The sequence below is a fragment of the Hypanus sabinus genome, unplaced genomic scaffold (genome assembly GCF_030144855.1).
Source record: "Hypanus sabinus isolate sHypSab1 unplaced genomic scaffold, sHypSab1.hap1 scaffold_2350, whole genome shotgun sequence".
NCBI lineage: Eukaryota > Metazoa > Chordata > Chondrichthyes > Myliobatiformes > Dasyatidae > Hypanus > Hypanus sabinus.
The window spans coordinates 1-21,170 of NW_026780466.1; the positions used below are offsets into that span (position 1 = coordinate 1).

Genomic DNA, 21,170 nt, shown 5'->3' on the forward strand with positions numbered 1-21,170 from the left:
AAAGGCAAAGGAGGGAAAATGAAGTTTCCAAAATTTAATGTGCCAAAATTTGGAATTTCTGCACCAGATATTAAAGCTCCAAAAATGAGTCTTGATGTCAGCTTGCCAAAAGCTGAAATTACTCTCCCAAAACTTGAAACTGATATTAAAATTCCAGAAGCCGATATACAACCTGGCAAGTTAGAAGGTGGAATTGGTGTCGGAGGTATACATTTGGAGGCTCCGGATGTCAGTCTAAACCTGCCAAAGGCAGAAATGCCATCAGCAGATATATCTATGCCAAAGGTGAAAGGTAAAGCTGACATTAATGTAGCTGTAGAGAAGCCTGATGTTGATGTTTCCACAACAGGAATATCAATAGATCAACAAACTATTGGAGCTGACATCCAGGCACCAGAAATAGATGTGGATATTGAATCTCACGATGGCAAGATTAAAGGGCATAGTGGGAAGTTTAAAATGCCATCCATGAAAAAGCCTTCATTTGGAATAACTCTTCCCAAATTCAAAGGTCCAGAGGTGGATTTGGACGTGAAGAAGCCAGACATAGATGTTTCCATGACAATGCCTGAAGTGGAGATGGAGGACAAAATGCTTGAAGTCTCTGCTCCAGAGTGTGAACTTGATGCAGATGCTTCGCATGTCGATATTGAAGGCAAAGGAGGGAAAATGAAGCTCCCAAAATTTAAAGTGCCAAAATTTGGAATTTCTGCACCAGATATTAAAGCTCCAAAAATGAGTCTTGATGTCAGCCTACCAAAAGCTGATATTACTCTCCCGAAACTTAAAACTGACATTAAAATTCCAGAAGCCGATATACAACCTGGCAAGTTAGAAGGTGAAATTGGTGTCGGAGGTATACATGTGGAGGCTCCGGAAGTCAGTCTAAAAATGCCAAAGGTAGAAAAGCCATCAACAGATATATCTATGCCAAATGTGGAAGGTAAAGCTGACATTAATGTAGCTGTAGAGAAGCCTGATGTTGATGTTTCCACAACAGGAATATCAATAGATCAACAAACTATTGGAGCTGACATCCAGGCACCAGAAATAGATGTGGATATTGAATCTCACGATGGCAAGATTAAAGGGCATAGTGGGAAGTTTAAAATGCCATCCATGAAAAAGCCTTCATTTGGAATAACTCTTCCCAAATTCAAAGGTCCAGAGGTGGATTTGGACGTGAAGAAGCCAGACAGAGATGTTTCCATGACAATGCCTGAAGTGGAGATGGAGGACAAAATGCTTGAAGTCTCTGCTCCAGAGTGTGAACTTGATGCAGATGCTTCGCATGTCGATATTGAAGGCAAAGGAGGGAAAATGAAGCTCCCAAAATTTAAAGTGCCAAAATTTGGAATTTCTGCACCAGATATTAATGCTCCAAAAATGAGCCTTGATGTCAGCTTACCAAAAGCTGATATTACTCTCCCGAAACTTGAAACTGACATTAAAATTCCAGAGGCCGATATACAACCTGGCAAGTTAGAAGGTGAAATTGGTGTCGGAGGTATACATGTGGAGGCTCCGGAAGTCAGTCTAAAAATGCCAATGGTAGAAAAGCCATCAACAGATATATCTATGCCAAATGTGGAAGGTAAAGCTGACATTAATGTAGCTGTAGAGAAGCCTGATGTTGATGTTTCCACAACAGGAATATCAATAGATCAACAAACTATTGGAGCTGACATCCAGGCACCAGAAATAGATGTGGATATTGAATCTGACGAAGGGAAGCTGAAAGGTCATGGTGGAAAGTTTAAAATGCCATCCATGAAAATGCCTTCATTGGGAATAACTCTTCCCAAATTCAAAGGTCCAGACATAGATTTGGACGTGAAGAAGCCAGACATAGATGTTTCCATGACAATGCCTGAAGTGGAGATGGAGGACAAAATGCTTGAAGTCTCCGCTCCAGAGTGTGAACTTGATGTAGATGCTTCGCATGTCGACATTGAAGGCAAAGGAGGGAAAATGAAGCTCCCAAAATTTAAAGTGCCAAAATTTGGAATTTCTGCACCAGATATTAAAGCTCCAAAAATGAGTCTTGATGTCAGCTTACCAAAAGCTGATATTACTCTCCCAAAACTTGAAACTGACATTAAAATTCCAGAAGCCGATATACAACCTGGCAAGTTAGAAGGTGAAATTGGTGTCGGAGGTATACATGTGGAGGCTCCGGAAGTAAGTCTAAAAATGCCAAAGGTAGAAATGCCATCAGCAGATATATCTATGCCAAAGATGAAAGGTAAAGCTGACATTAATGTAGCTGTAGAGAAGCCTGATGTTGATGTTTCCACAACAGGAATATCAAAAGATCAACAAACTATTGGAGCTGACATCCAGGCACCAGAAATAGATGTGGATATTGAATCTCTCGATGCGAAGATTAAAGGCCATGGTGGGAAGTTTAAAATGCCATCCATGAAAAAGCCTTCATTTGGAATAACTCTTCCCAAATTCAAAGGTCCAGAGGTGGATGTGGATGTGAAGAAGCCAGACATAGATGTTTCCATGACAAAGCCTGAAGTGGAGATAGAGGACAGGATGCTTGAAGTGTCCGCTCCAGAGTGTGACCTTGATGTAGATTCATCAGAAGTGGATATTAAAGGCAAAGGAGGGAAAATGAAGTTTCCAAAATTTAATGTGCCAAAATTTGGAATTTCTGCACCAGATATTAAAGCTCCAAAAATGAGTCTTGATGTCAGCTTGCCTAAAGCTGATATTACTCTCCCAAAACTTGAAACTGATATTAAAATTCCAGAAGCCGATATACAACCTGGCAAGTTAGAAGGTGGAATTGGTGTTGGAGGTATACATTTGGAGGCTCCGGAAGTCAGTCTAAAAATGCCAAAGGTAGAAAAGCCATCAATAGATATATCTATGCCAAATGTGGAAGGTAAAGCTGACATTAATGTAGCTGTAGAGAAGCCTGATGTTGATGTTTCCACAACAGAAATATCAATAGATCAACAAACTATTGGAGCTGACATCCAGGCACCAGAAATAGATGTGGATATTGAATCTGACGAAGGGAAGCTGAAAGGTCATGGTGGAAAGTTTAAAATGCCATTCATGAAAATGCCTTCATTGAGAATAACTCTTCCCAAATTCAAAGGTCCAGACATAGATTTGGACGTGAAGAAGCCAGACATAGATGTTTCCATGACAATGCCTGAAGTGGAGATGGAGGACAAAATGCTTGAAGTCTCCGCTCCAGAGTGTGAACTTGATGTAGATTCATCAGAAGTGGATATTAAAGGCAAAGGAGGGAAAATGAAGTTTCCAAAATTTAATGTGCCAAAATTTGGAATTTCTGCACCAGATATTAAAGCTCCAAAAATGAGTCTTGATGTCAGCCTACCAAAAGCTGATATTACTCTCCCGAAACTTAAAACTGACATTAAAATTCCAGAAGCCGATATACAACCTGGCAAGTTAGAAGGTGAAATTGGTGTCGGAGGTATACATGTGGAGGCTCCGGAAGTCAGTCTAAAAATGCCAAAGGTAGAAAAGCCATCAACAGATATATCTATGCCAAATGTGGAAGGTAAAGCTGACATTAATGTAGCTGTAGAGAAGCCTGATGTTGATGTTTCCACAACAGGAATATCAATAGATCAACAAACTATTGGAGCTGACATCCAGGCACCAGAAATAGATGTGGCTATTGAATCTCACGATGCGAAGATTAAAGGCCATGGTGGGAAGTTTAAAATGCCATCCATGAAAATGCCTTCATTGGGAATAACTCTTCCCAAATTCAAAGGTCCAGAGGTGGATTTGGACGTGAAGAAGCCAGACATAGATGTTTCCATGACAATGCCTGAAGTGGAGATGGAGGACAAAATGCTTGAAGTCTCCGCTCCAGAGTGTGAACTTGATGTAGATGCTTCGCATGTCGACATTGAAGGCAAAGGAGGGAAAATGAAGCTCCCAAAATTTAAAGTGCCAAAATTTGGAATTTCTGCACCAGATATTAAAGCTCCAAAAATGAGTCTTGATGTCAGCTTACCAAAAGCTGATATTACTCTCCCGAAACTTGAAACTGACATTAAAATTCCAGAAGCCGATATACAACCTGGCAAGTTAGAAGGTGAAATTGGTGTCGGAGGTATACATGTGGAGGCTCCGGAAGTCAGTCTAAAAATGCCAAAGGTAGAAATGCCATCAGCAGATATATCTATGCCAAAGGTGAAAGGTAAAGCTGACATTAATGTAGCTGTAGAGAAGCCTGATGTTGATGTTTCCACAACAGAAATATCAATAGATCAACAAACTATTGGAGCTGACATCCAGGCACCAGAAATAGATGTGGATATTGAATCTCTCGATGCGAAGATTAAAGGCCATGGTGGGAAGTTTAAAATGCCATCCATGAAAATGCCTTCATTTGGAATAACTCTTCCCAAATTCAAAGGTCCAGAGGTGGATGTGGATGTGAAGAAGCCAGACATAGATGTTTCCATGACAAAGCCTGAAGTGGAGATAGAGGACAGGATGCTTGAAGTGTCCGCTCCAGAGTGTGAACTTGATGTAGATTCATCAGAAGTGGATATTAAAGGCAAAGGAGGGAAAATGAAGTTTCCAAAATTTAATGTGCCAAAATTTGGAATTTCTGCACCAGATATTAAAGCTCCAAAAATGAGTCTTGATGTCAGCTTGCCAAAAGCTGATATTACTCTCCCAAAACTTGAAACTGATATTAAAATTCCAGAAGCCGATATACAACCTGGCAAGTTAGAAGGTGGAATTGGTGTTGGAGGTTTACATTTGGAGGCTCCGGAAGTCAGTCTAAACCTGCCAAAGGCAGAAATGCCATCAGCAGATATATCTATGCCAAAGGTGAAAGGTAAAGCTGACATTAATATAGCTGTAGAGAAGCCTGATGTTGATGTTTCCACAACAGGAATATCAATAGATCAACAAACTATTGGAGCTGACATCCAGGCACCAGAAATAGATGTGGATATTGAATCTCACGATGGCAAGATTAAAGGGCATAGTGGGAAGTTTAAAATGCCATCCATGAAAAAGCCTTCATTTGGAATAACTCTTCCCAAATTCAAAGGTCCAGAGGTGGATTTGGACGTGAAGAAGCCAGACATAGATGTTTCCATGACAATGCCTGAAGTGGAGATGGAGGACAAAATGCTTGAAGTCTCCGCTCCCGAGTGTGAACTTGATGCAGATGCTTCGCATGTCGATATTGAAGGCAAAGGAGGGAAAATGAAGCTCCCAAAATTTAAAGTGCCAAAATTTGGAATTTCTGCACCAGATATTGAAGCTCCAAAAATGAGTCTTGATGTCAGCTTACCAAAAGCTGATATTATTCTTCCGAAACTTGAAACTGATATTAAAATTCCAGAAGCCGATATACAACCTGGCAAGTTAGAAGGTGAAATTGGTGTCGGAGGTATACATGTGGAGGCTCCGGAAGTCAGTCTAAAAATGCCAAAGGTAGAAAAGCCATCAACAGATATATCTATGCCAAATGTGGAAGGTAAAGCTGACATTAATGTAGCTGTAGAGAAGCCTGATGTTGATGTTTCCACAACAGGAATATCAATAGATCAACAAACTATTGGAGCTGACATCCAGGCACCAGAAATAGATGTGGATATTGAATCTCACGATGCGAAGATTAAAGGCCATGGTGGGAAGTTTAAAATGCCATCCATGAAAATGTCTTCATTTGGAATAACTCTTCCCAAATTCAAAGGTCCAGAGGTGGATTTGGACGTGAAGAAGCCAGACATAGATGTTTCCATGACAAAGCCTGAAGTGGAGATAGAGGACAAAATGCCTGAAGTGTCCGCTCCAGAGTGTGAAGTTGATTTAGATTCATCGCAAGTGGATATTGAAGGCAAAAGAGGGAAAATGAAGTTCCCAAAATTTAAGGTGCCAAAATTTGGAATTTCTGCACCTGATATTAAAGCTCCAAAAATGAGTCTTGATGTCAGCTTGCCAAAAACTGATATTACTCTCCCAAAACTGGATGCTGATATTAAAATTCCAGAAGCCGATATACAACCTGGTAAGTTAGAAGGTGAAATTGGTGTCGGAGGTATACATGTGGAGGCTCCGGAATTCAGTCTGAAAATGCCAAAGGTAGAAAAGCAATCAACAGATATATCTATGCCAAAGTTGGAAGGTAAAGCTGACATTAATGTATCCGTAGACAAGCCTGATGTTGATGTTTCTGCACCAGAAATGTCAATAGATCAACAAAGCATTGGAGCTGACATCCAGGCACCAGAATTAGATGTGGAAATTGAATCTGACGAAGGGAAGCTGAAAGGTCGTGGTGGAAAGTTTAAAATGCCATCCATGAAAATGCCTTCATTTGGAATAACTCTTCCCAAATTCAAAGGTCCAGACATAGATTTGGACGTGAAGAAGCCAGACATAGATGTTTCCATGACAATGCCTGAAGTGGAGATAGAGGACAAAATGCCTGAAGTGTCCGCTCCAGAGTGTGAACTTGATTTAGATTCATCGCAAGTGGATATTGAAGGCAAAAGAGGGAAAATGAAGTTCCCAAAATTTAAAGTGCCAAAATTTGGAATTTCTGCACCTGATATTAAAGCTCCAAAAATGAGTCTTGATGTCAGCTTGCCAAAAACTGATATTACTCTCCCAAAACTGGATGCTGATATTAAAATTCCAGAAGCTGATATACAACCTGGTAAGTTAGAAGGTGAAATTGGTGTCGGAGGTATACATGTGGAGGCTCCGGAAGTCAGTCTAAAAATGCCAAAGGTAGAAAAGCCATCAACAGATATATCTATGCCAAAGTTGGAAGGTAAAGCTGACATTAATGTATCCGTAGAGAAGCCTGATGTTGATGTTTCTGCACCAGAAATGTCAATAGATCAACAAACCATTAGTGCTGACATCCAGGCACCAGAAATAGATGTGGATATTGAATCGCACGAAGGGAAGCTGAAAGGCCGTGGTGGGAAGTTTAAAATGCCATCTATGAAAATGCCTTCATTTGGAATATCTCTTCCCAAACTCAAAGGTCCAGAGTTGGATTTGGACGTGAAGAAGCCAGACATAGATGTTTCCATGACAAAGCCTGAAGTGGAGATAGAGGACAAAATGCTTGAAGTGTCCGCTCCAGAGTGTGAACTTGACGTAGATTCATCAGAAGTGGATATTGAAGGCAAAAGCAGGAATATGAATGTCCGAAAAGTTGAAATTTCTGAATCATATATTAAAGACCCAAAAACAAGCATTGATATCAACTTGCCCAAAGTTACTCTCCTAAAATATGATGCTGACATTAAAATTTCAGAAGCCGAGCTACAAACAGGTAAGATAGAGGGTGAAATTGGTGTTGGAGGTATACATGTGGAGGCTCCGGATATCAGCTTAAAAATGCACAAGGTTGAAAAGCCATCAACACATGTATGTGTTCCAAAGGCGGAATGTACATTCGACCTTGATGCAGTTTTATTGACAAAACCTGAAGTGGACGTTGAGAGCGAAGTGCTTGAAGTGTCCGCTCCAGAGAGTGAACCTCGTGTTGATTCGTCTGAAGTTGAAGTACGGGGTGAAATGATTGATGTGGTTGCTCCGTATTGTGGATTAGATGTAGACGCTCTGGACTTGGAAAGTGATGGGAAAGGTGAGAAAATAAAACCCTCTAAATTTAAAATGCCAAGTGTTGGAACTTCACCTGTTTTGAATGTTAAATGTGAAACTGTTGAAGTCTTGCCTTTGCAATCTGAAGCTTGTATCGACAGCTCTGTTGAGGAAGACGAAGGAAGCAGAGGAAAAATAAAAATTGCGAAATTTAAATTGCCAAAATTTGGAATTATTCCCCCTGATATTGCAACAAAAAGTGAGACTGCAAGTTTGCCAATGGGCTTCAAAAGCCCAGGCCTTAATGTTGAAGCAGCAAGACTGAGTGTGCATACGGATTCAATGGATGTTAACATCGTGGATGGAGATAATCTGAAAATGCCAGAGGTTAAAGTGCAGTCATCTGGAGTTTCTACATTTACATTTCCAGATGTGGATTTTGGCTTTACAACACCAAAGGAAGACTCAGATCCTGCCAAAGAACCAGGTACTGATATTCATATAATCTAATTTTTTAAATTTGGAGGCTAAGTACCAACAATAGACACAGTGGTTCATAATGGGACATTGGAATTAATACCATAAGATGTAGTAGCAGAATTAGGCCATTCAGCTTATCAAATGTGATCCACTTTTCTATCATGGTTGATTTATTTTATCTCTGAATCCTATTCCCCTGCCTTTTTCACATAAGCTTTTACACCCATTCAAATCAACAACTGTCACTTCAAGGGTACTCCAGCGCCATCTGTGGCAATGAAATCCACAGATTCACAATCCTCTGGTTAAGGAAATCCCTTCTTTTCTCTGCTTTAAAGAGACATCCTTCTGCAATATTTTGTGGCTGTGCTATGTGTTCTTAGACAATGCCGCTATTTTAAACATCATCTCCACATTCACTCTGTCTTTGCTGTTCAATATTTAGTGGGATCAATAAGCTCCCACCTCATTCTTCTAAACTCTGGTGAGTACAGGCCCAGAGCCATCAAACGTCCCTCATATGTTAACCCTTTCTTTTTGAGGATCATTCACATAAACCATCTCTCGACCCTTTCTAATGCCAGCACATCCTTTCATATTGGATCCAAAACAAAACCAAATGTGGTCTGACCAATATTTCAGCATTGCATTCATGCTTTTATATTCTAGTCATCTTGAAATGATTGCTAATGAATGCATTTGCCTCCCTTACTAAGGATTCAACCCTGCACGTTAATCTTTAGGGAGTCCTGCACTAGATCTCCCAAATCCCTTTGCACCTTCGATTTCTGAATTCACCCCCCTTCTCTATTTAGAAAATAGTTGATGTATTTATTCCTTCTTCCAAAGTACATAACCCAACACTGCACTGGATTCCATATGCCACCTCTTTGCCCATTCTCTGTCCAAGTCCTTCTGCAGACTCCCTGCTTGCTCAACATAAGCTTCCCATCTTTGCATCACACACAAACTTGGTCAAATAGCCATCACTTGCATCATCTAGATCATTAGCATACAATGTGGAAAATAGACCCTACACTGAACACAGCAGAACACCAGTAGTCACTGGTAGCTAACCAGAAAAGACCCCCTTAATTCCCATTCTTTGCCTTCTGCCAGTATCTGGTATCTTTGCCTTATACTGATATCTTTGTTGCATATCATGTGCTGTTGTCATGTTTAATAGCCTTATGTTTGGCACCTTGTCGAAGGTCTTCTGAAAATCCAAGTAAGCAACATCCATTAACACTCCTTTGTCTATCCTGCCTGGTATTTCCTCAAAGAATTCCAAGAGATTTGTAAGGCAAGATTTCCCCTTAAGAAACCATACTGACTTCAGTCTATTTTATCATGTGCCTCCAAGCGCCTTCTCCTTAGTATTAGTGACCAAGCTCACTTCTGTCCCGACACTCCCAAATTTCTGACATGCTGTTGGTCTTTTCCACAGTGAGGACTGACACAAAATACTTATTCAGTTTGTCCAACATTTGATTGATCCCTATTACTGCCTCTATAGTGTCATTTTCCAGTGGTCCGATGTCCACTGCTTATACTCCTTATACACTTGAAAAAAACTTTTGTTACAGTTGTCTTCTGTTGGTTTTTAAAAGCTTCCCATTAATTTTTATTATATTCTATGCCTTCACTTTTGCTTTCCTGCTGCCTTTGGCTTCTCTTTTCAGCCACGGTTACCTTATACTCACTTTAGAAAGGTTCCCAACCTTTTTTATGCCATGGAGCCTTACCATTAACCAAGGGATCCAAGGAACCCAGGTTGTGAACCCCTGCTTTATAATGCTTCTTCATTTTTGGAATGAGCCAATCCTGAATCTTCCAAAATATTCCCAGAAACTCCAATCTTTGCTGCTCTACCGTCCATCCCTGTTTGAGTCCCCTTCCAATCAAATGTGGCTAGCTCCTCTGTCATGCCTCTGTAGTTACCTTTACTCAACTGTAATACCGATGCATCTGATTTTAGCTTCTCCCTCTTAGGTGAATTCCTGCATATTATGATCATTGCTTCTCAAGGGTTCCTTTACCATAAGCTCTCTAATTAAATATGGTTCATTACACAAAACCCAATCTAGAATTGTCTTTTCCCTCAGGGGCTCGACTACAAGTTTCTCTTAAAAGCCATCTTGTTGGTTTTCTACACATTTCTTCTCTTGGCATCCAGCCCCAACCTGATTTTCCCTAATTACAATCATATTGAAATCCGCCATGATGGTCACAACATTGCCCTTTTACATGCCTTTTCTATTCACATTTTAATTTGTATCCCACATCCTGGCAACTGTTCAGAGGCCTGTATATAATTCCCATTAGAGGACTTTTCCCTTGCAGTTTCTTAACCCTACTGAGGATTAGAGTCATAGAGAACTACAACACAGAAACAGGACCTTCAGCCCAGATGGTCCATGCTAAAACCATTCAGACTGCCTACTCCCATCAATTTGCACTGGGTCATAACCTTCCATACTCTTACTATCCATGTGCCTATCCAAACTACTCTTAAACATTGAAATCGAGCTCCCTTGTGCTAAAGTCCATGTAGACAACATTCAATGCCTTGCCTTCATCCTCTTTCCTTGTAATTTCCTTGAAAAGCTCTTTGAGATTGCTTAGACATGATCTACCACACACAAAGCTATGCTGGCTATCTTTAATCAGTCCATGTCTATTTAGATACTTGTATATCTGGTCACTTAGAATACCTTCCAATAACTTTCCCACAACTGATATCAGACTGACCAGCTTATAATTTCCTGGTTTTCCATTGGCTATCCTCCAATTAACATTGGCTACCCTGCAATCTGCTGGTACCTCTCCTGTTCTTAAGGCTGTTTTAATTATCTCTGTAAGGGCCCCAGCTATTTCTGCACTTACCTCCTGTAGGGTACAAGGGAACACCTTGTCAGGCCCTGGGGACTGTCCACCCTGATTTGCCTCAGGGTAGCAAACATCTCCTCCTCTATAATCTATACAGGGTTCATGAAGTTGATGCCGCTTTGCCTCACTTCTATCGACTCTATCCATCTCTCGAGTAAATATAGATGCAAAGAATGCACTTATGATTTTCCCTATCTGTTTTGTTCCACATATGGATTACTATTTTATTCTTCCAGAGCACTAATTTTATCCCTTGCAATCCTTTTGCTCTTAACATACCTGTAAAATCCCTTAAGATTATCTTTCACCTTGTCTGTTAGAGCAACTTCATGCCTTCTTTTAGTCTTCCTGATTTTTTTCTTAAGTGTTCTCTTGCATTTATTGTACTCCATAAGCAGTTTATTTGTTCCTACCCACCTATACCTCCTATGCACGTTCTTTTTTCTCTTAACCAGGATCTCATTAACCTTGAAAACCGAGGTCCCTGACATTTGTTAACTTTACCTTTTATTCTGACTTGCACAGATAAGCTTTGTACTTTCAAAATTTTATTTTTGAAGGCCTCCCACTTTCCAAGTACCCCTTTGCCAGAAAACAGCCTGTCCCAATTCACACTTGCCAAATCATTTTTGATACTATCGAAACTGGCCTTTCTCCAATTTAGAATCTCAACCCATGGACCTGACCTATCTTTTCGCATATTCATTTTGAAACTAATAGTATTGTGGTTACTGGATGCAAAGTGTTCCCCTACACAAACGTCTGTCACTTCATAACAGATTCAGTATCACACTCTCTCTCATTGAGACTTCTACGTACTAATGAAGGAAACTTTCCTGAACACATTTGACAAACTCTATCACATCTAGTCCTTTTACAGTATGGGATTCCCAGTAAATTGCACTACTTGTATGTATAATCTATATTTTCATTTATATTTATCATCTGTTATGAGCAGAGAGACAACATCTGCCGGAAGTAAATTCCTTGTATGTGTACAGGTACTTAGCGATTAAAGTCTGATTCTGATTCTGATATGTGATAAGTTAAAATCACCTACTAAAACAACCTTATGTTTCTTGCAAGTCTGAGATCTCTTTACAAATTTGTTCCTCTAAGTCCCTTGGACTGTTGGGTGCACTGTAATATAGCCCCATTAATGTGGTCATATCTTTCTTATTTCTCAGTTCCACCCACAATGCCTCACTAGTTGAGTTTTCAAGTCTGACCTGATAGAGCACTGCCATGACTAGTAATGCCAGCCCTCCTCGTTTAATCCCTCCCATTCTGTCACGTCTAAAACAACGGAACCCCAGAATATTGAGCTGCCAGTTCTGTCCCTCCTGCAACCAAGTCTCTTGAATGGCTACAATGTCATAATTTCAGGTGTTTATCCATGTCCTGAGCACATCCGCCTTTCCCATGATACATCTTGCATTGAACTACACACAGCACAGGACACTAGTCGCACCATGCTCAATCCTGACTTTGTCCGAGGTCTTGCTGACACCTGCTTTCAGAACCACTCCACTAACTGTTCTTGGTTCCCACCCCCTGCAACGCTTGTCTAAACCCACCGTGCAGCATTAACAAACCTTCCCACTAGGATACTAGTCCCCCTACAGTTCAAGTGCAAACTGTCCCTTCTGTGCAGGTCCTACCTTCCCTGGAAGAGAGCCCAAAAATCCAAAAATTTTATGCCCTCCCTCCTACACCAACTTCTTTGCCATGTATTAAACTCTATAATTTTCCTAGTTTTGGCCTCACTAGCATGTGACACGGGTAGCAAACAATGTTCCCACTAAAGTGTGTGCATGTATGCATGCACACATCTTTTGCTACTAGCGCACCAAGGAATTAAACTGTGCATGAAAGGTTGTCACCCTCTACCTCGTTGTCATATTAAGTACATTTCATGATTGTACACAAACACATTTCCTTTTCCATTTTCTGATGAGGACAGTGTTGACAATTTGGAGTTTGCGATGATTTGTCTGCAAATTTAAAAACTGGCTTATTTATACTATTTTTATCAAAGTATTTATTGATTAACTATGTTGAATTCCAAAGGAGCACAGTTGGAAATGACATTATGGGTAATGAAGTCTTGCTTCGGATCTTGTTGAAGTGATTGAGCCTTATATAATAGTTTTATAGCATTGAACTATTATGAATACAGTTAATGTGTGAGGCTGGTTTTTGATATTACTTTTATTGTACACTAAGTGTCCAGACCAATTTAATTCACCTGAAGTTAAGGAAGATGTTTCAACACAGGGCGACCAATCAATCAATTTATGGTGAATGTTGATATCACTACTTAATGTAGAATTTTTTCTCTCCACCATCCATCTATTCTCTCCGTAAAGCTGGAAAATTTATAACTTTTCTCCTGAGCTCAATTTGAAATACAACACCTCCATCCCGCTTTGTACAAATCACCACATTACAGAAACACCTGAGTTTAACATTCAATTAAAATTTCATGCACACACAGCCACCACCACCACCATCCTCCAAATGGGGAGTAACTGGATTAGTGGCCTGTTATAGAAAATTTGATATCGGCAAAATACAAAGAACATTCAAAGGATCCTACAGAACACACTGTTTTGTTTCAGTCATTTATATTGATATTAAGAATCCTAGTACTGATGAACTAAAGGGATAACACAAAAAAGTGCTAGAGGAACTCAGCTGGTCAGGCAGTATCTATGGAAGGAAATGGACAGTCGACATTTTGTATCAAGTCCCTTCATCTAAAAGAAATGGTATAGTGGACAAAGAAGGTGATCAAAAATTATAATGGGATTTTTTTTTCAAGCTGGTTAAGTAGGCTGAGGAATAGCAAATGGAATTTAATTCGAGTAAGTGTGAGGTTTTGCATTTTGTAAAGTTCAATCAAGGTAAGACTTTTAGAGTGAATGGCAGGGCTGTGAATAGTATTGTAAAACAGAGGGAACTTTTAGTACATTTATATGGTTCACTAAAAGTGAAGTTACAGAGGGGCAAGGTAGTGAAGAAGCTTTTGGCATGTTGGCATTCCTAACTCATGGCATTGAGAATAAAAGTTTTGAGAAGATGGTGCAGTTGTGTAGGATGCTGGTGGGGCCTCACTTGGAGTATCATTCTCAGTTTTGGTCATCCTGCTATGGAAGTAGTACAGAAAAAAATTACAAGGATGTTGCCAAGGCTTGAGGCTAAGTTGGCCAGGCTAGGGCTTTGTTACTTAGAGTATAGGATGCTCAAAGGTGTTCTTATAAAAGTGTATAAAATCCAGAGCCACAGGTAGGGTGGATGCATCCAGTCTTCTTCCCAGGGTTGGGGAATCAGAACTAGATGCCATAGGTTTAAGGTTTAAAATGAGAAAGATTTAAGAGGAACCAGAAGGGCAAAATTTAACACAAAGTGTGGTATCTATATGGGATCAGCTGACAGAGGAAGTGATTGAGGCAGGTACAATTGCTATTATTAAAAGACAATTGAACAGATACATGGATTGAAATGCTTTAGAAGCTTATGGGATTAATACTGTTAAATGGGACTAGCTTGAATGGGACATCTTGGTCAGCATGGACAATTTGGACTTTGAAAGTCTATCTGGACCAGACATTCAGATGAAGGGTCTTGCCTCAAAAACAATGAATATCCATTCCTGTGCAAAGATGCTGCCTGACTTGCAGAGTTCCTCTAGCCCTTGTATGTTGCCCCAGATTCTAGCATTAGGAGTTTATTGTGTTTAAATAAGTGAAACAACCACATTCAGGTTTTAAAATGGTATAGGTAATGAGGGTTTAAAACAGAATATAGAGAGCCCCAAGAGACTAGGAACTGGGGTGTGGAACATAAAGCAAACTGCTAAATGAACTCAGCAAGTCAGGCAGCATAATGAAAAAAATATATATATCATAGTTGACACCTCTAACTCAAGCCTGCTAGTCCTGGAAACATCATCATAAAGCTTTTCAGCACACTTTTCAGCTTAACCACATGTTTCCTACAACAGGACGACCAAAACAATCCACAGTACTCCAAGTGTGGCTTCAACAACAAATGATATAACCATTGTACAGTGTCCTGCAGCATTAAGTCCAAACTCCAGAGTCATTTTCTTTTGGTCCTATAGCTACCCTCAACTCTCTTTTACCCTTTATATACTTAAAAAGGTTTTAATATCTTCTTTGATATTAGTCACCAGCTTCTTTTCATAATTTATCTTCTCCTTCCTAATGACCTTCTTAGTTTCCTTCTGCAAGTTTTTAAAAGCTTTCCAATCCTCTATATTTTCCCATTAGCTTTGGCTTCCTTGTATGCCCTCTCTTTTGCTCTTACTTTGGCTCTGACTTCACTTGTCAGCCATGGTAGTCTCCTTCTTCCATTTGAAAATTTCTTCTTATTTGGATTACATCTGTCTTGCACTTCCCTGATTTTTTGAAGAAACTCCAGCCATTGCTGCTCTGCTGTCCTTCCTGCTAGTGTCTTTTTCCAGTCAACCTTGGCCAGCTCCCCTCCCATGCCATTGTAATTTCCCTTATTCCACTGAAATACCAACACATTGGAATTCAGGTTCTCCCTCTCAAATTTCAAAGTGAACTTGATCATATTGTGATCATTGTTCCCTAAGGGTTCCTAAACCTTAAGCTCTCTTATCACCTCCAGATCATTGCACAACACCCAATCCAGCACAGCCAATCCCCTAGTGGGCTCAACAACAAGCTGTTCTAAAAAGCCATCCCTTAGACATTCTACAAATTCTCTCTCTTGAGGTCCAGTACTGGCCTGGTTTTCCCAATCCACTTCCACGTTAAAATCCACGATTATCATGCCATTGTCCTTCTGACATGCTTTTTCTATCCCCTGCTGTAATTTGTAATCCACATCTCAGCTGCTGTTTGGAGGCCTGTATACCAGTGCCATTAGGGTCCTTTTACCCTTTCCATTTCTCAACTCAACCCATAGAGACTCTACATCTTCTGATCCTATGTCATCTCTTTCTAATAATTTAGTATTATACACAGGGCCACACGTCTGTCTACTAACCCATCCTTCCGATACAGCGTATATCCTTGGACATTCGGATCTTAATGGCAGCCATCCATTAGCCAAGTTCAGAGATGGCCACAATGTCATACTTGCCTATCTGTAGCTGAATTTCAAGATTGTCCAGTTTTGCTGTGTGCATTCAAATATAACACTTCCAGTCTAGTATTTGTTGCCTTCTGTTTTAACTGCACCACACCTCTATTGCCCTGTAACTCATGCCACTGGCTGTGATTAAGCCTCATTTCCTGCCTGCCCTTTATATCATCTCTGTTGCACGCTATTTTTTGATTTATTTCAGTTTTCCCCTTCCTCAGCCCTATCAATCTGGTTCCGATCCCCCTGCCAAATTAGTTTAAACCCTCCCTAATAGCTTCCTAATATTAAAGTTTTAATAAACCTTGCGTGCCAGGATATTGGACCCCTTTGGGTTCAGGTGTAACCCATCCCTTTTGTACAGGTCGTACCTCCCCCAGGAGAGACCCCAGTGATCCAGGAACCCGAAGCCCTGCCCCCTACACCAGTCTCTCAGCCATGCATTAATATGTCTGATCATTCTATTCTTGTGCTTGTTAGCACATGGCACAGGCAGCCAACCTGACATTACTACCCTGGAGGTCCTGCTTTTCAGCTTCCTACCCAACTCCCCGAATTCTCTCTTCAGGACCTTTTTCTACCGATGTCATTGTGTCAACATGTACCAAGGCTTCTGGCCGGTCACCCTCTTCCTTCAGAATACCTTGCACCTGATCCGAGACATCTCATACCCTGGCACCTGGGAGGCAACACAACACGGGGCGATCTCTAACAGGGTGATGGAACCTCATGTCTGTTCCCCTCACTATGGCACTTCCTATGACTACTGCATTCCTCATCTTCTTCTCTCCCTTCTACACCACAGAACCAGGCTCAGTGCCAGAGACTCGATCACCATGGTCATCCTCTGTCAGGTCACCCCCCCCCCTCAAAAGGATCCAAAACAGGATAACAATTACTGAGAGGGATGGCTAAAAGGGTGTTCTCTACTATCTGAGCTCTTCCCTTCCCTTCCCTGACAGTCACTCACTTGTCTAACTCCTGTAGCCTCAGGGTGACTATCTCCCTGTACCTCCTATCCATCTCCTGCTCATTTTCCCTAATAAGCTGTAGGTCATCAAGCCGCAGCTCCAGATCCCTAACATGCTCTCTCAGGAGCTGCATCTTGATGCACCTGATGCAGATATGGCCCTCTGGGAGACTGGAAAATTCCCAGGATTTCCACATCTGACACCCACAGTAAAGCACTAACTCTACAGACATGCTCTCTATTTCTCAAAAATGCAAGGAAAAAACAAAGTCCATTTACCTCACAGAAGCTTGAATGAGCCAAAGCCCTACCACTCTGACTCAGACCACTTCATCGATGACTGCTCCGCTAGCCAGTGTCTTCCTTTTATGCCTGAACCTGCCCTGTTCTCCAACACACAATTGGTGTGCCGGTTATAGCAGACTTGCTGATCTTGAAGGGAACCTACTTTTTCCCTAGCCACTCGTTTACCATTAATATACCTATAGAACATCTTGTAATTTTCCTTAATCTTGCCTGCCAGGTCCATCTCATACTCTTTCTTTGTCCTCCTGATTTCTCTCAAGTATATTCTTAATCTTTTTATAGTCATCAAAGGATTTACTCACTTTATGAGTCAAGAGCTGCCATCAATTGCTAGATTATAAACTCACCTGATTAAATGTGAAAACACCTAAAATGAAAGCACAGCATGCACAATTGAAATTAAACCATATGAAGATGGCATAGATGTTTTTGTCCATATGAACAATTTAGATGTTTTAATGCATGTACATTCTGAAAGTCATAGTCATAGAACTTGGTTCACAACCTTAATGCCAGCCATCATGCCAATTTATATTCAGCCCATTTGCTTGGATTAAATTCATAGCGTTCAGTGACTTGCTCATTCAAGTTACTGTTCAGTTGGTTCTTAAATGTTGTTTCTGTTTCTTCTCTAGCAGCTCACTCCAGATACCATCTACTCTTTGTGCAAAAAATTTATTCCTCTTAAACTTAAGCATTTTGATAACCATATTAGGTTGAAATGAACATTGACAAGACAAAGGCAGAGAAGTTTAGAGATGATATTGGATTGCGTAAAGTAATATTTGAATTCTCAGACGTTCCTTTCTCTTATTCCTTTTATGTTTCAGTTCTGGAAAAGATGGGCAAAGGTCTGAATAAAGCTACACCTGAAGTTTCCCTGACAAATGTTGCATTAGAAACAAAAGATAGTTCCGCACCAAAAGAAAAGGCAAGTTGGTTTAAATTTCCAAAAATTAGCTTTTCATCACCATGGAAAAAAGAGCCAAATACTGCTGGAGAGAAACAAGCTTCACATGAAGCTACAGTGCTAGGTGCTGAAGCACATAAACTTGGTCTCAAAACTACTGAAATGACAACTCATGGTCATCAGTCTACAGATAAAGCAGCAGTTGATGAAAGTGTTGAAAATATAGTTTCAGCAGATGACAGTGGTCAAACGGTAACTAAATGCAAAAATGTTGATGTCATAACAACAGATGAGCATGTGCAAAAGTCCAGCCAAGTAGTAACATCGACTGCCAGAACTGAGCTTGCTTTGCTTGAGTCAGCTGATTTCGCGATGAATATAAAGTCATTCAAGACAAAAAAAATGCCCTTGTCTGAAAGTCCTCATCAAAGCCAAGATCAAACCTTTGAAACGTCAACTGGAATTCTTCAAACTACTTTGACTGAAAGTAAAAGAACAAGAACGTTCAAGGAACAAAGTACAGACAAGCCACAAATTTTTCAAGCTCCCAAACTATCAGAATATTCATATTCTGAAAGTTCATCGCAAACGTATCCGAAAGAACATTCCACAAATATCACTATGAAATACAGCATTCAAGAATGTGCTGCCAGTGAGCCTTCTGGACAAGAAAATGTTACTGATGAGTGTTCTTCATTCCAGTCATCTAAATCAGAATGTACTGAATCTCTCAAAAGCCACTCCTCTAAGAATTTTACCGAAACTGCAATAATCTTAACTGAGAATCCTGAAGTACACGAAGGCACTGTTCTAGAAGCAGCACCTACTGAAGGGTCATCCATGGTTTTCCAAAGAAACATGGAAAAAAAATCAGAGTGAAGAAAAGCAGTTATATTAAACATCCCAAGTTCCTTCAGTTACCTTCTCTGTATCTGAATCTGAGACAACACAGATTAACAATTCTGTAACCAAGGAGCAAGATATATATTTACAGTTTTGTTTATAATTGTGAAATGATGCTTTTCACAATATATTCATCTACTGTTTTCTGCATTTAATCAAATGTTACTTGATTATTCTTAGCAAAATATATATTCTGCAGAACAATAAGGACATTGCACACAGCATCTATTGTTAAAAATTACAGGCTCACATATAAGAGAACTCACTTTAAGATCTGAATTTAAATTGTACATTATTTTAGACAGCTATGTATAGATTGCTCCAATGCTGTTTTTGGCTTATATGTAAAAAAAAATTCTTACTTCCTAAGCTTCATTTCACACCACATATCATCAATCAGTTTACCTTTGTTGACATTACATTATATGACCCTTTCAGAATAGTCACCTGCACAGTCAGAATATATTTTATAATATATACATATATAAAACATCGTCAAATACAAAGTAAAGTTCCTTTGAATCACTTTGCATCAGCAAGTAGAAACATACATCACATTGCACTAGTATTCTATGTTTTCATCTTAATCCAGACTAGACCTTTGTGATGAATATTAACAATTCAAATAAATTTAATAGCAATTTTGTGAATATTTTTATCCCAGAGGTATTCAGTCTATATCTTTGTCTTGAAAAATCAATGTCTAATCCATTACACTACCCAGCTTTTCACAATCATTCTGAAATGTTTACATAGGATTTCATGTAATGGAACTCAAGCTCTTGTATTAATTAGCATCATAAATTATTTCAAATGCATGCAGATGAATAATATCCAATCAACAAAAATGTCTAAAAGAATATACATGCACAGTATATTCCAAGTGATTAAAGCCAACATATCAGTGGAGCTTAATGGATAGAAAGCTAATTTGTTCTTCTACTGAAATCCTGAATATGTTTTAAAATTTGTGTGAATATTTTTGTTGTAAATATAGTTCACTGACAATTTGTATTCTGAAACAGCTGCTGATATATACCATGATTACTTTAAGGTATTACCCATTTGAAATAGTACTTTTGTTTTGTTAGGTTAGCTGAAAGTAACTCTGAAAGCATCTGCCAACTCTGTATATGTGTCATCAATAAATCAGATGTATAAACATACAATCTGAAAACTCTTTGATTTCAAACAGTAATCATTTGTTTTAAAATGACAAACATCATTTATAATGTGAAAGAATGTTAATTTGGTATATTACACTGTAATCCAGAAGTGTAACTAGGGGATGCAAGTTCAAATAAAGAAAACTACAAAGAATCATCACCATATGAAATAGTCGATACAACAGCTTGAGAATTACCTTGAGGACAGTTTGATGTTATAGCTGGCCAATGTTAAAATTTTTCAAGATTGATTACCGAGATGACCAAATTACCTTCTTCACCCAGTATAATCTTGTTAAATTGCAAACCCTAATTATTCGTAGTGTGGAATAAAAATTAACAGCAGGACAGCAATGTGCATTTTGCAAAATCGAGTCAAAGAATCATAGTCATAGAGCACTACACCACAGAAACAGACCCTTCAGCCTATCTAGTATTTGCAAAACCATTAATCTGTCTAGTTCCATCAACCTGCACCCAGACCATACCCTCCCATCCATGCACCTATCCAAATTCCTCTTAAATATTGAAATTGACCCTGCATCCACTACTTGTGCTGGCACTCTCACCACCCTCTGAGTGAAGTTATCACTCATGTTCCCCTTAAATATTTCATCTTTCACCCTTAACCCATGACCTCTAGTTGTCTCACCCAACCTCAGTGGAAAAAGCCTGTTTGTATTTACCCGATCTAAACCCTTCATAACTTTGTTTACCTCTATAAAATATCCCCTCAATCTTCTACATTCTGGGGAATAAAATCATAACCTAGTCACCCTTTCCTTATAACTCATGTCCTCAACTCTCAACACTATTCTTTTAA

At 39.6% G+C, this 21,170-nt stretch overlaps 1 protein-coding gene across 1 annotated transcript; it reads left to right on the plus strand.

Moving 5' to 3' along the window:
• The first annotated feature begins 18 nt into the window (after positions 1-18).
• Positions 19-20,337, plus strand: LOC132387919 (neuroblast differentiation-associated protein AHNAK-like). The gene is made up of 2 exons (XM_059960236.1): positions 19-8,074; positions 18,199-20,337. The coding sequence occupies exons 1-2, from the start codon at positions 19-21 to the stop codon at positions 19,155-19,157; spliced, it is 9,015 nt and encodes a 3,004-aa protein (XP_059816219.1). The 3' UTR covers positions 19,158-20,337.
• The last annotated feature ends 833 nt before the right edge of the window (positions 20,338-21,170 follow it).

Bases quoted from the DNA above. Each gene is read 5' to 3' on its own strand.
- LOC132387919 (XM_059960236.1), top strand. From the start codon at position 19: ATGAAGTTTCCAAAATTTAATGTGCCAAAATTTGGAATTTCTGCACCA. The intron at 8,075-18,198 runs GTACTGATATTC...TTTATGTTTCAG, and splicing joins AGATCCTGCCAAAGAACCAG to TTCTGGAAAAGATGGGCAAA.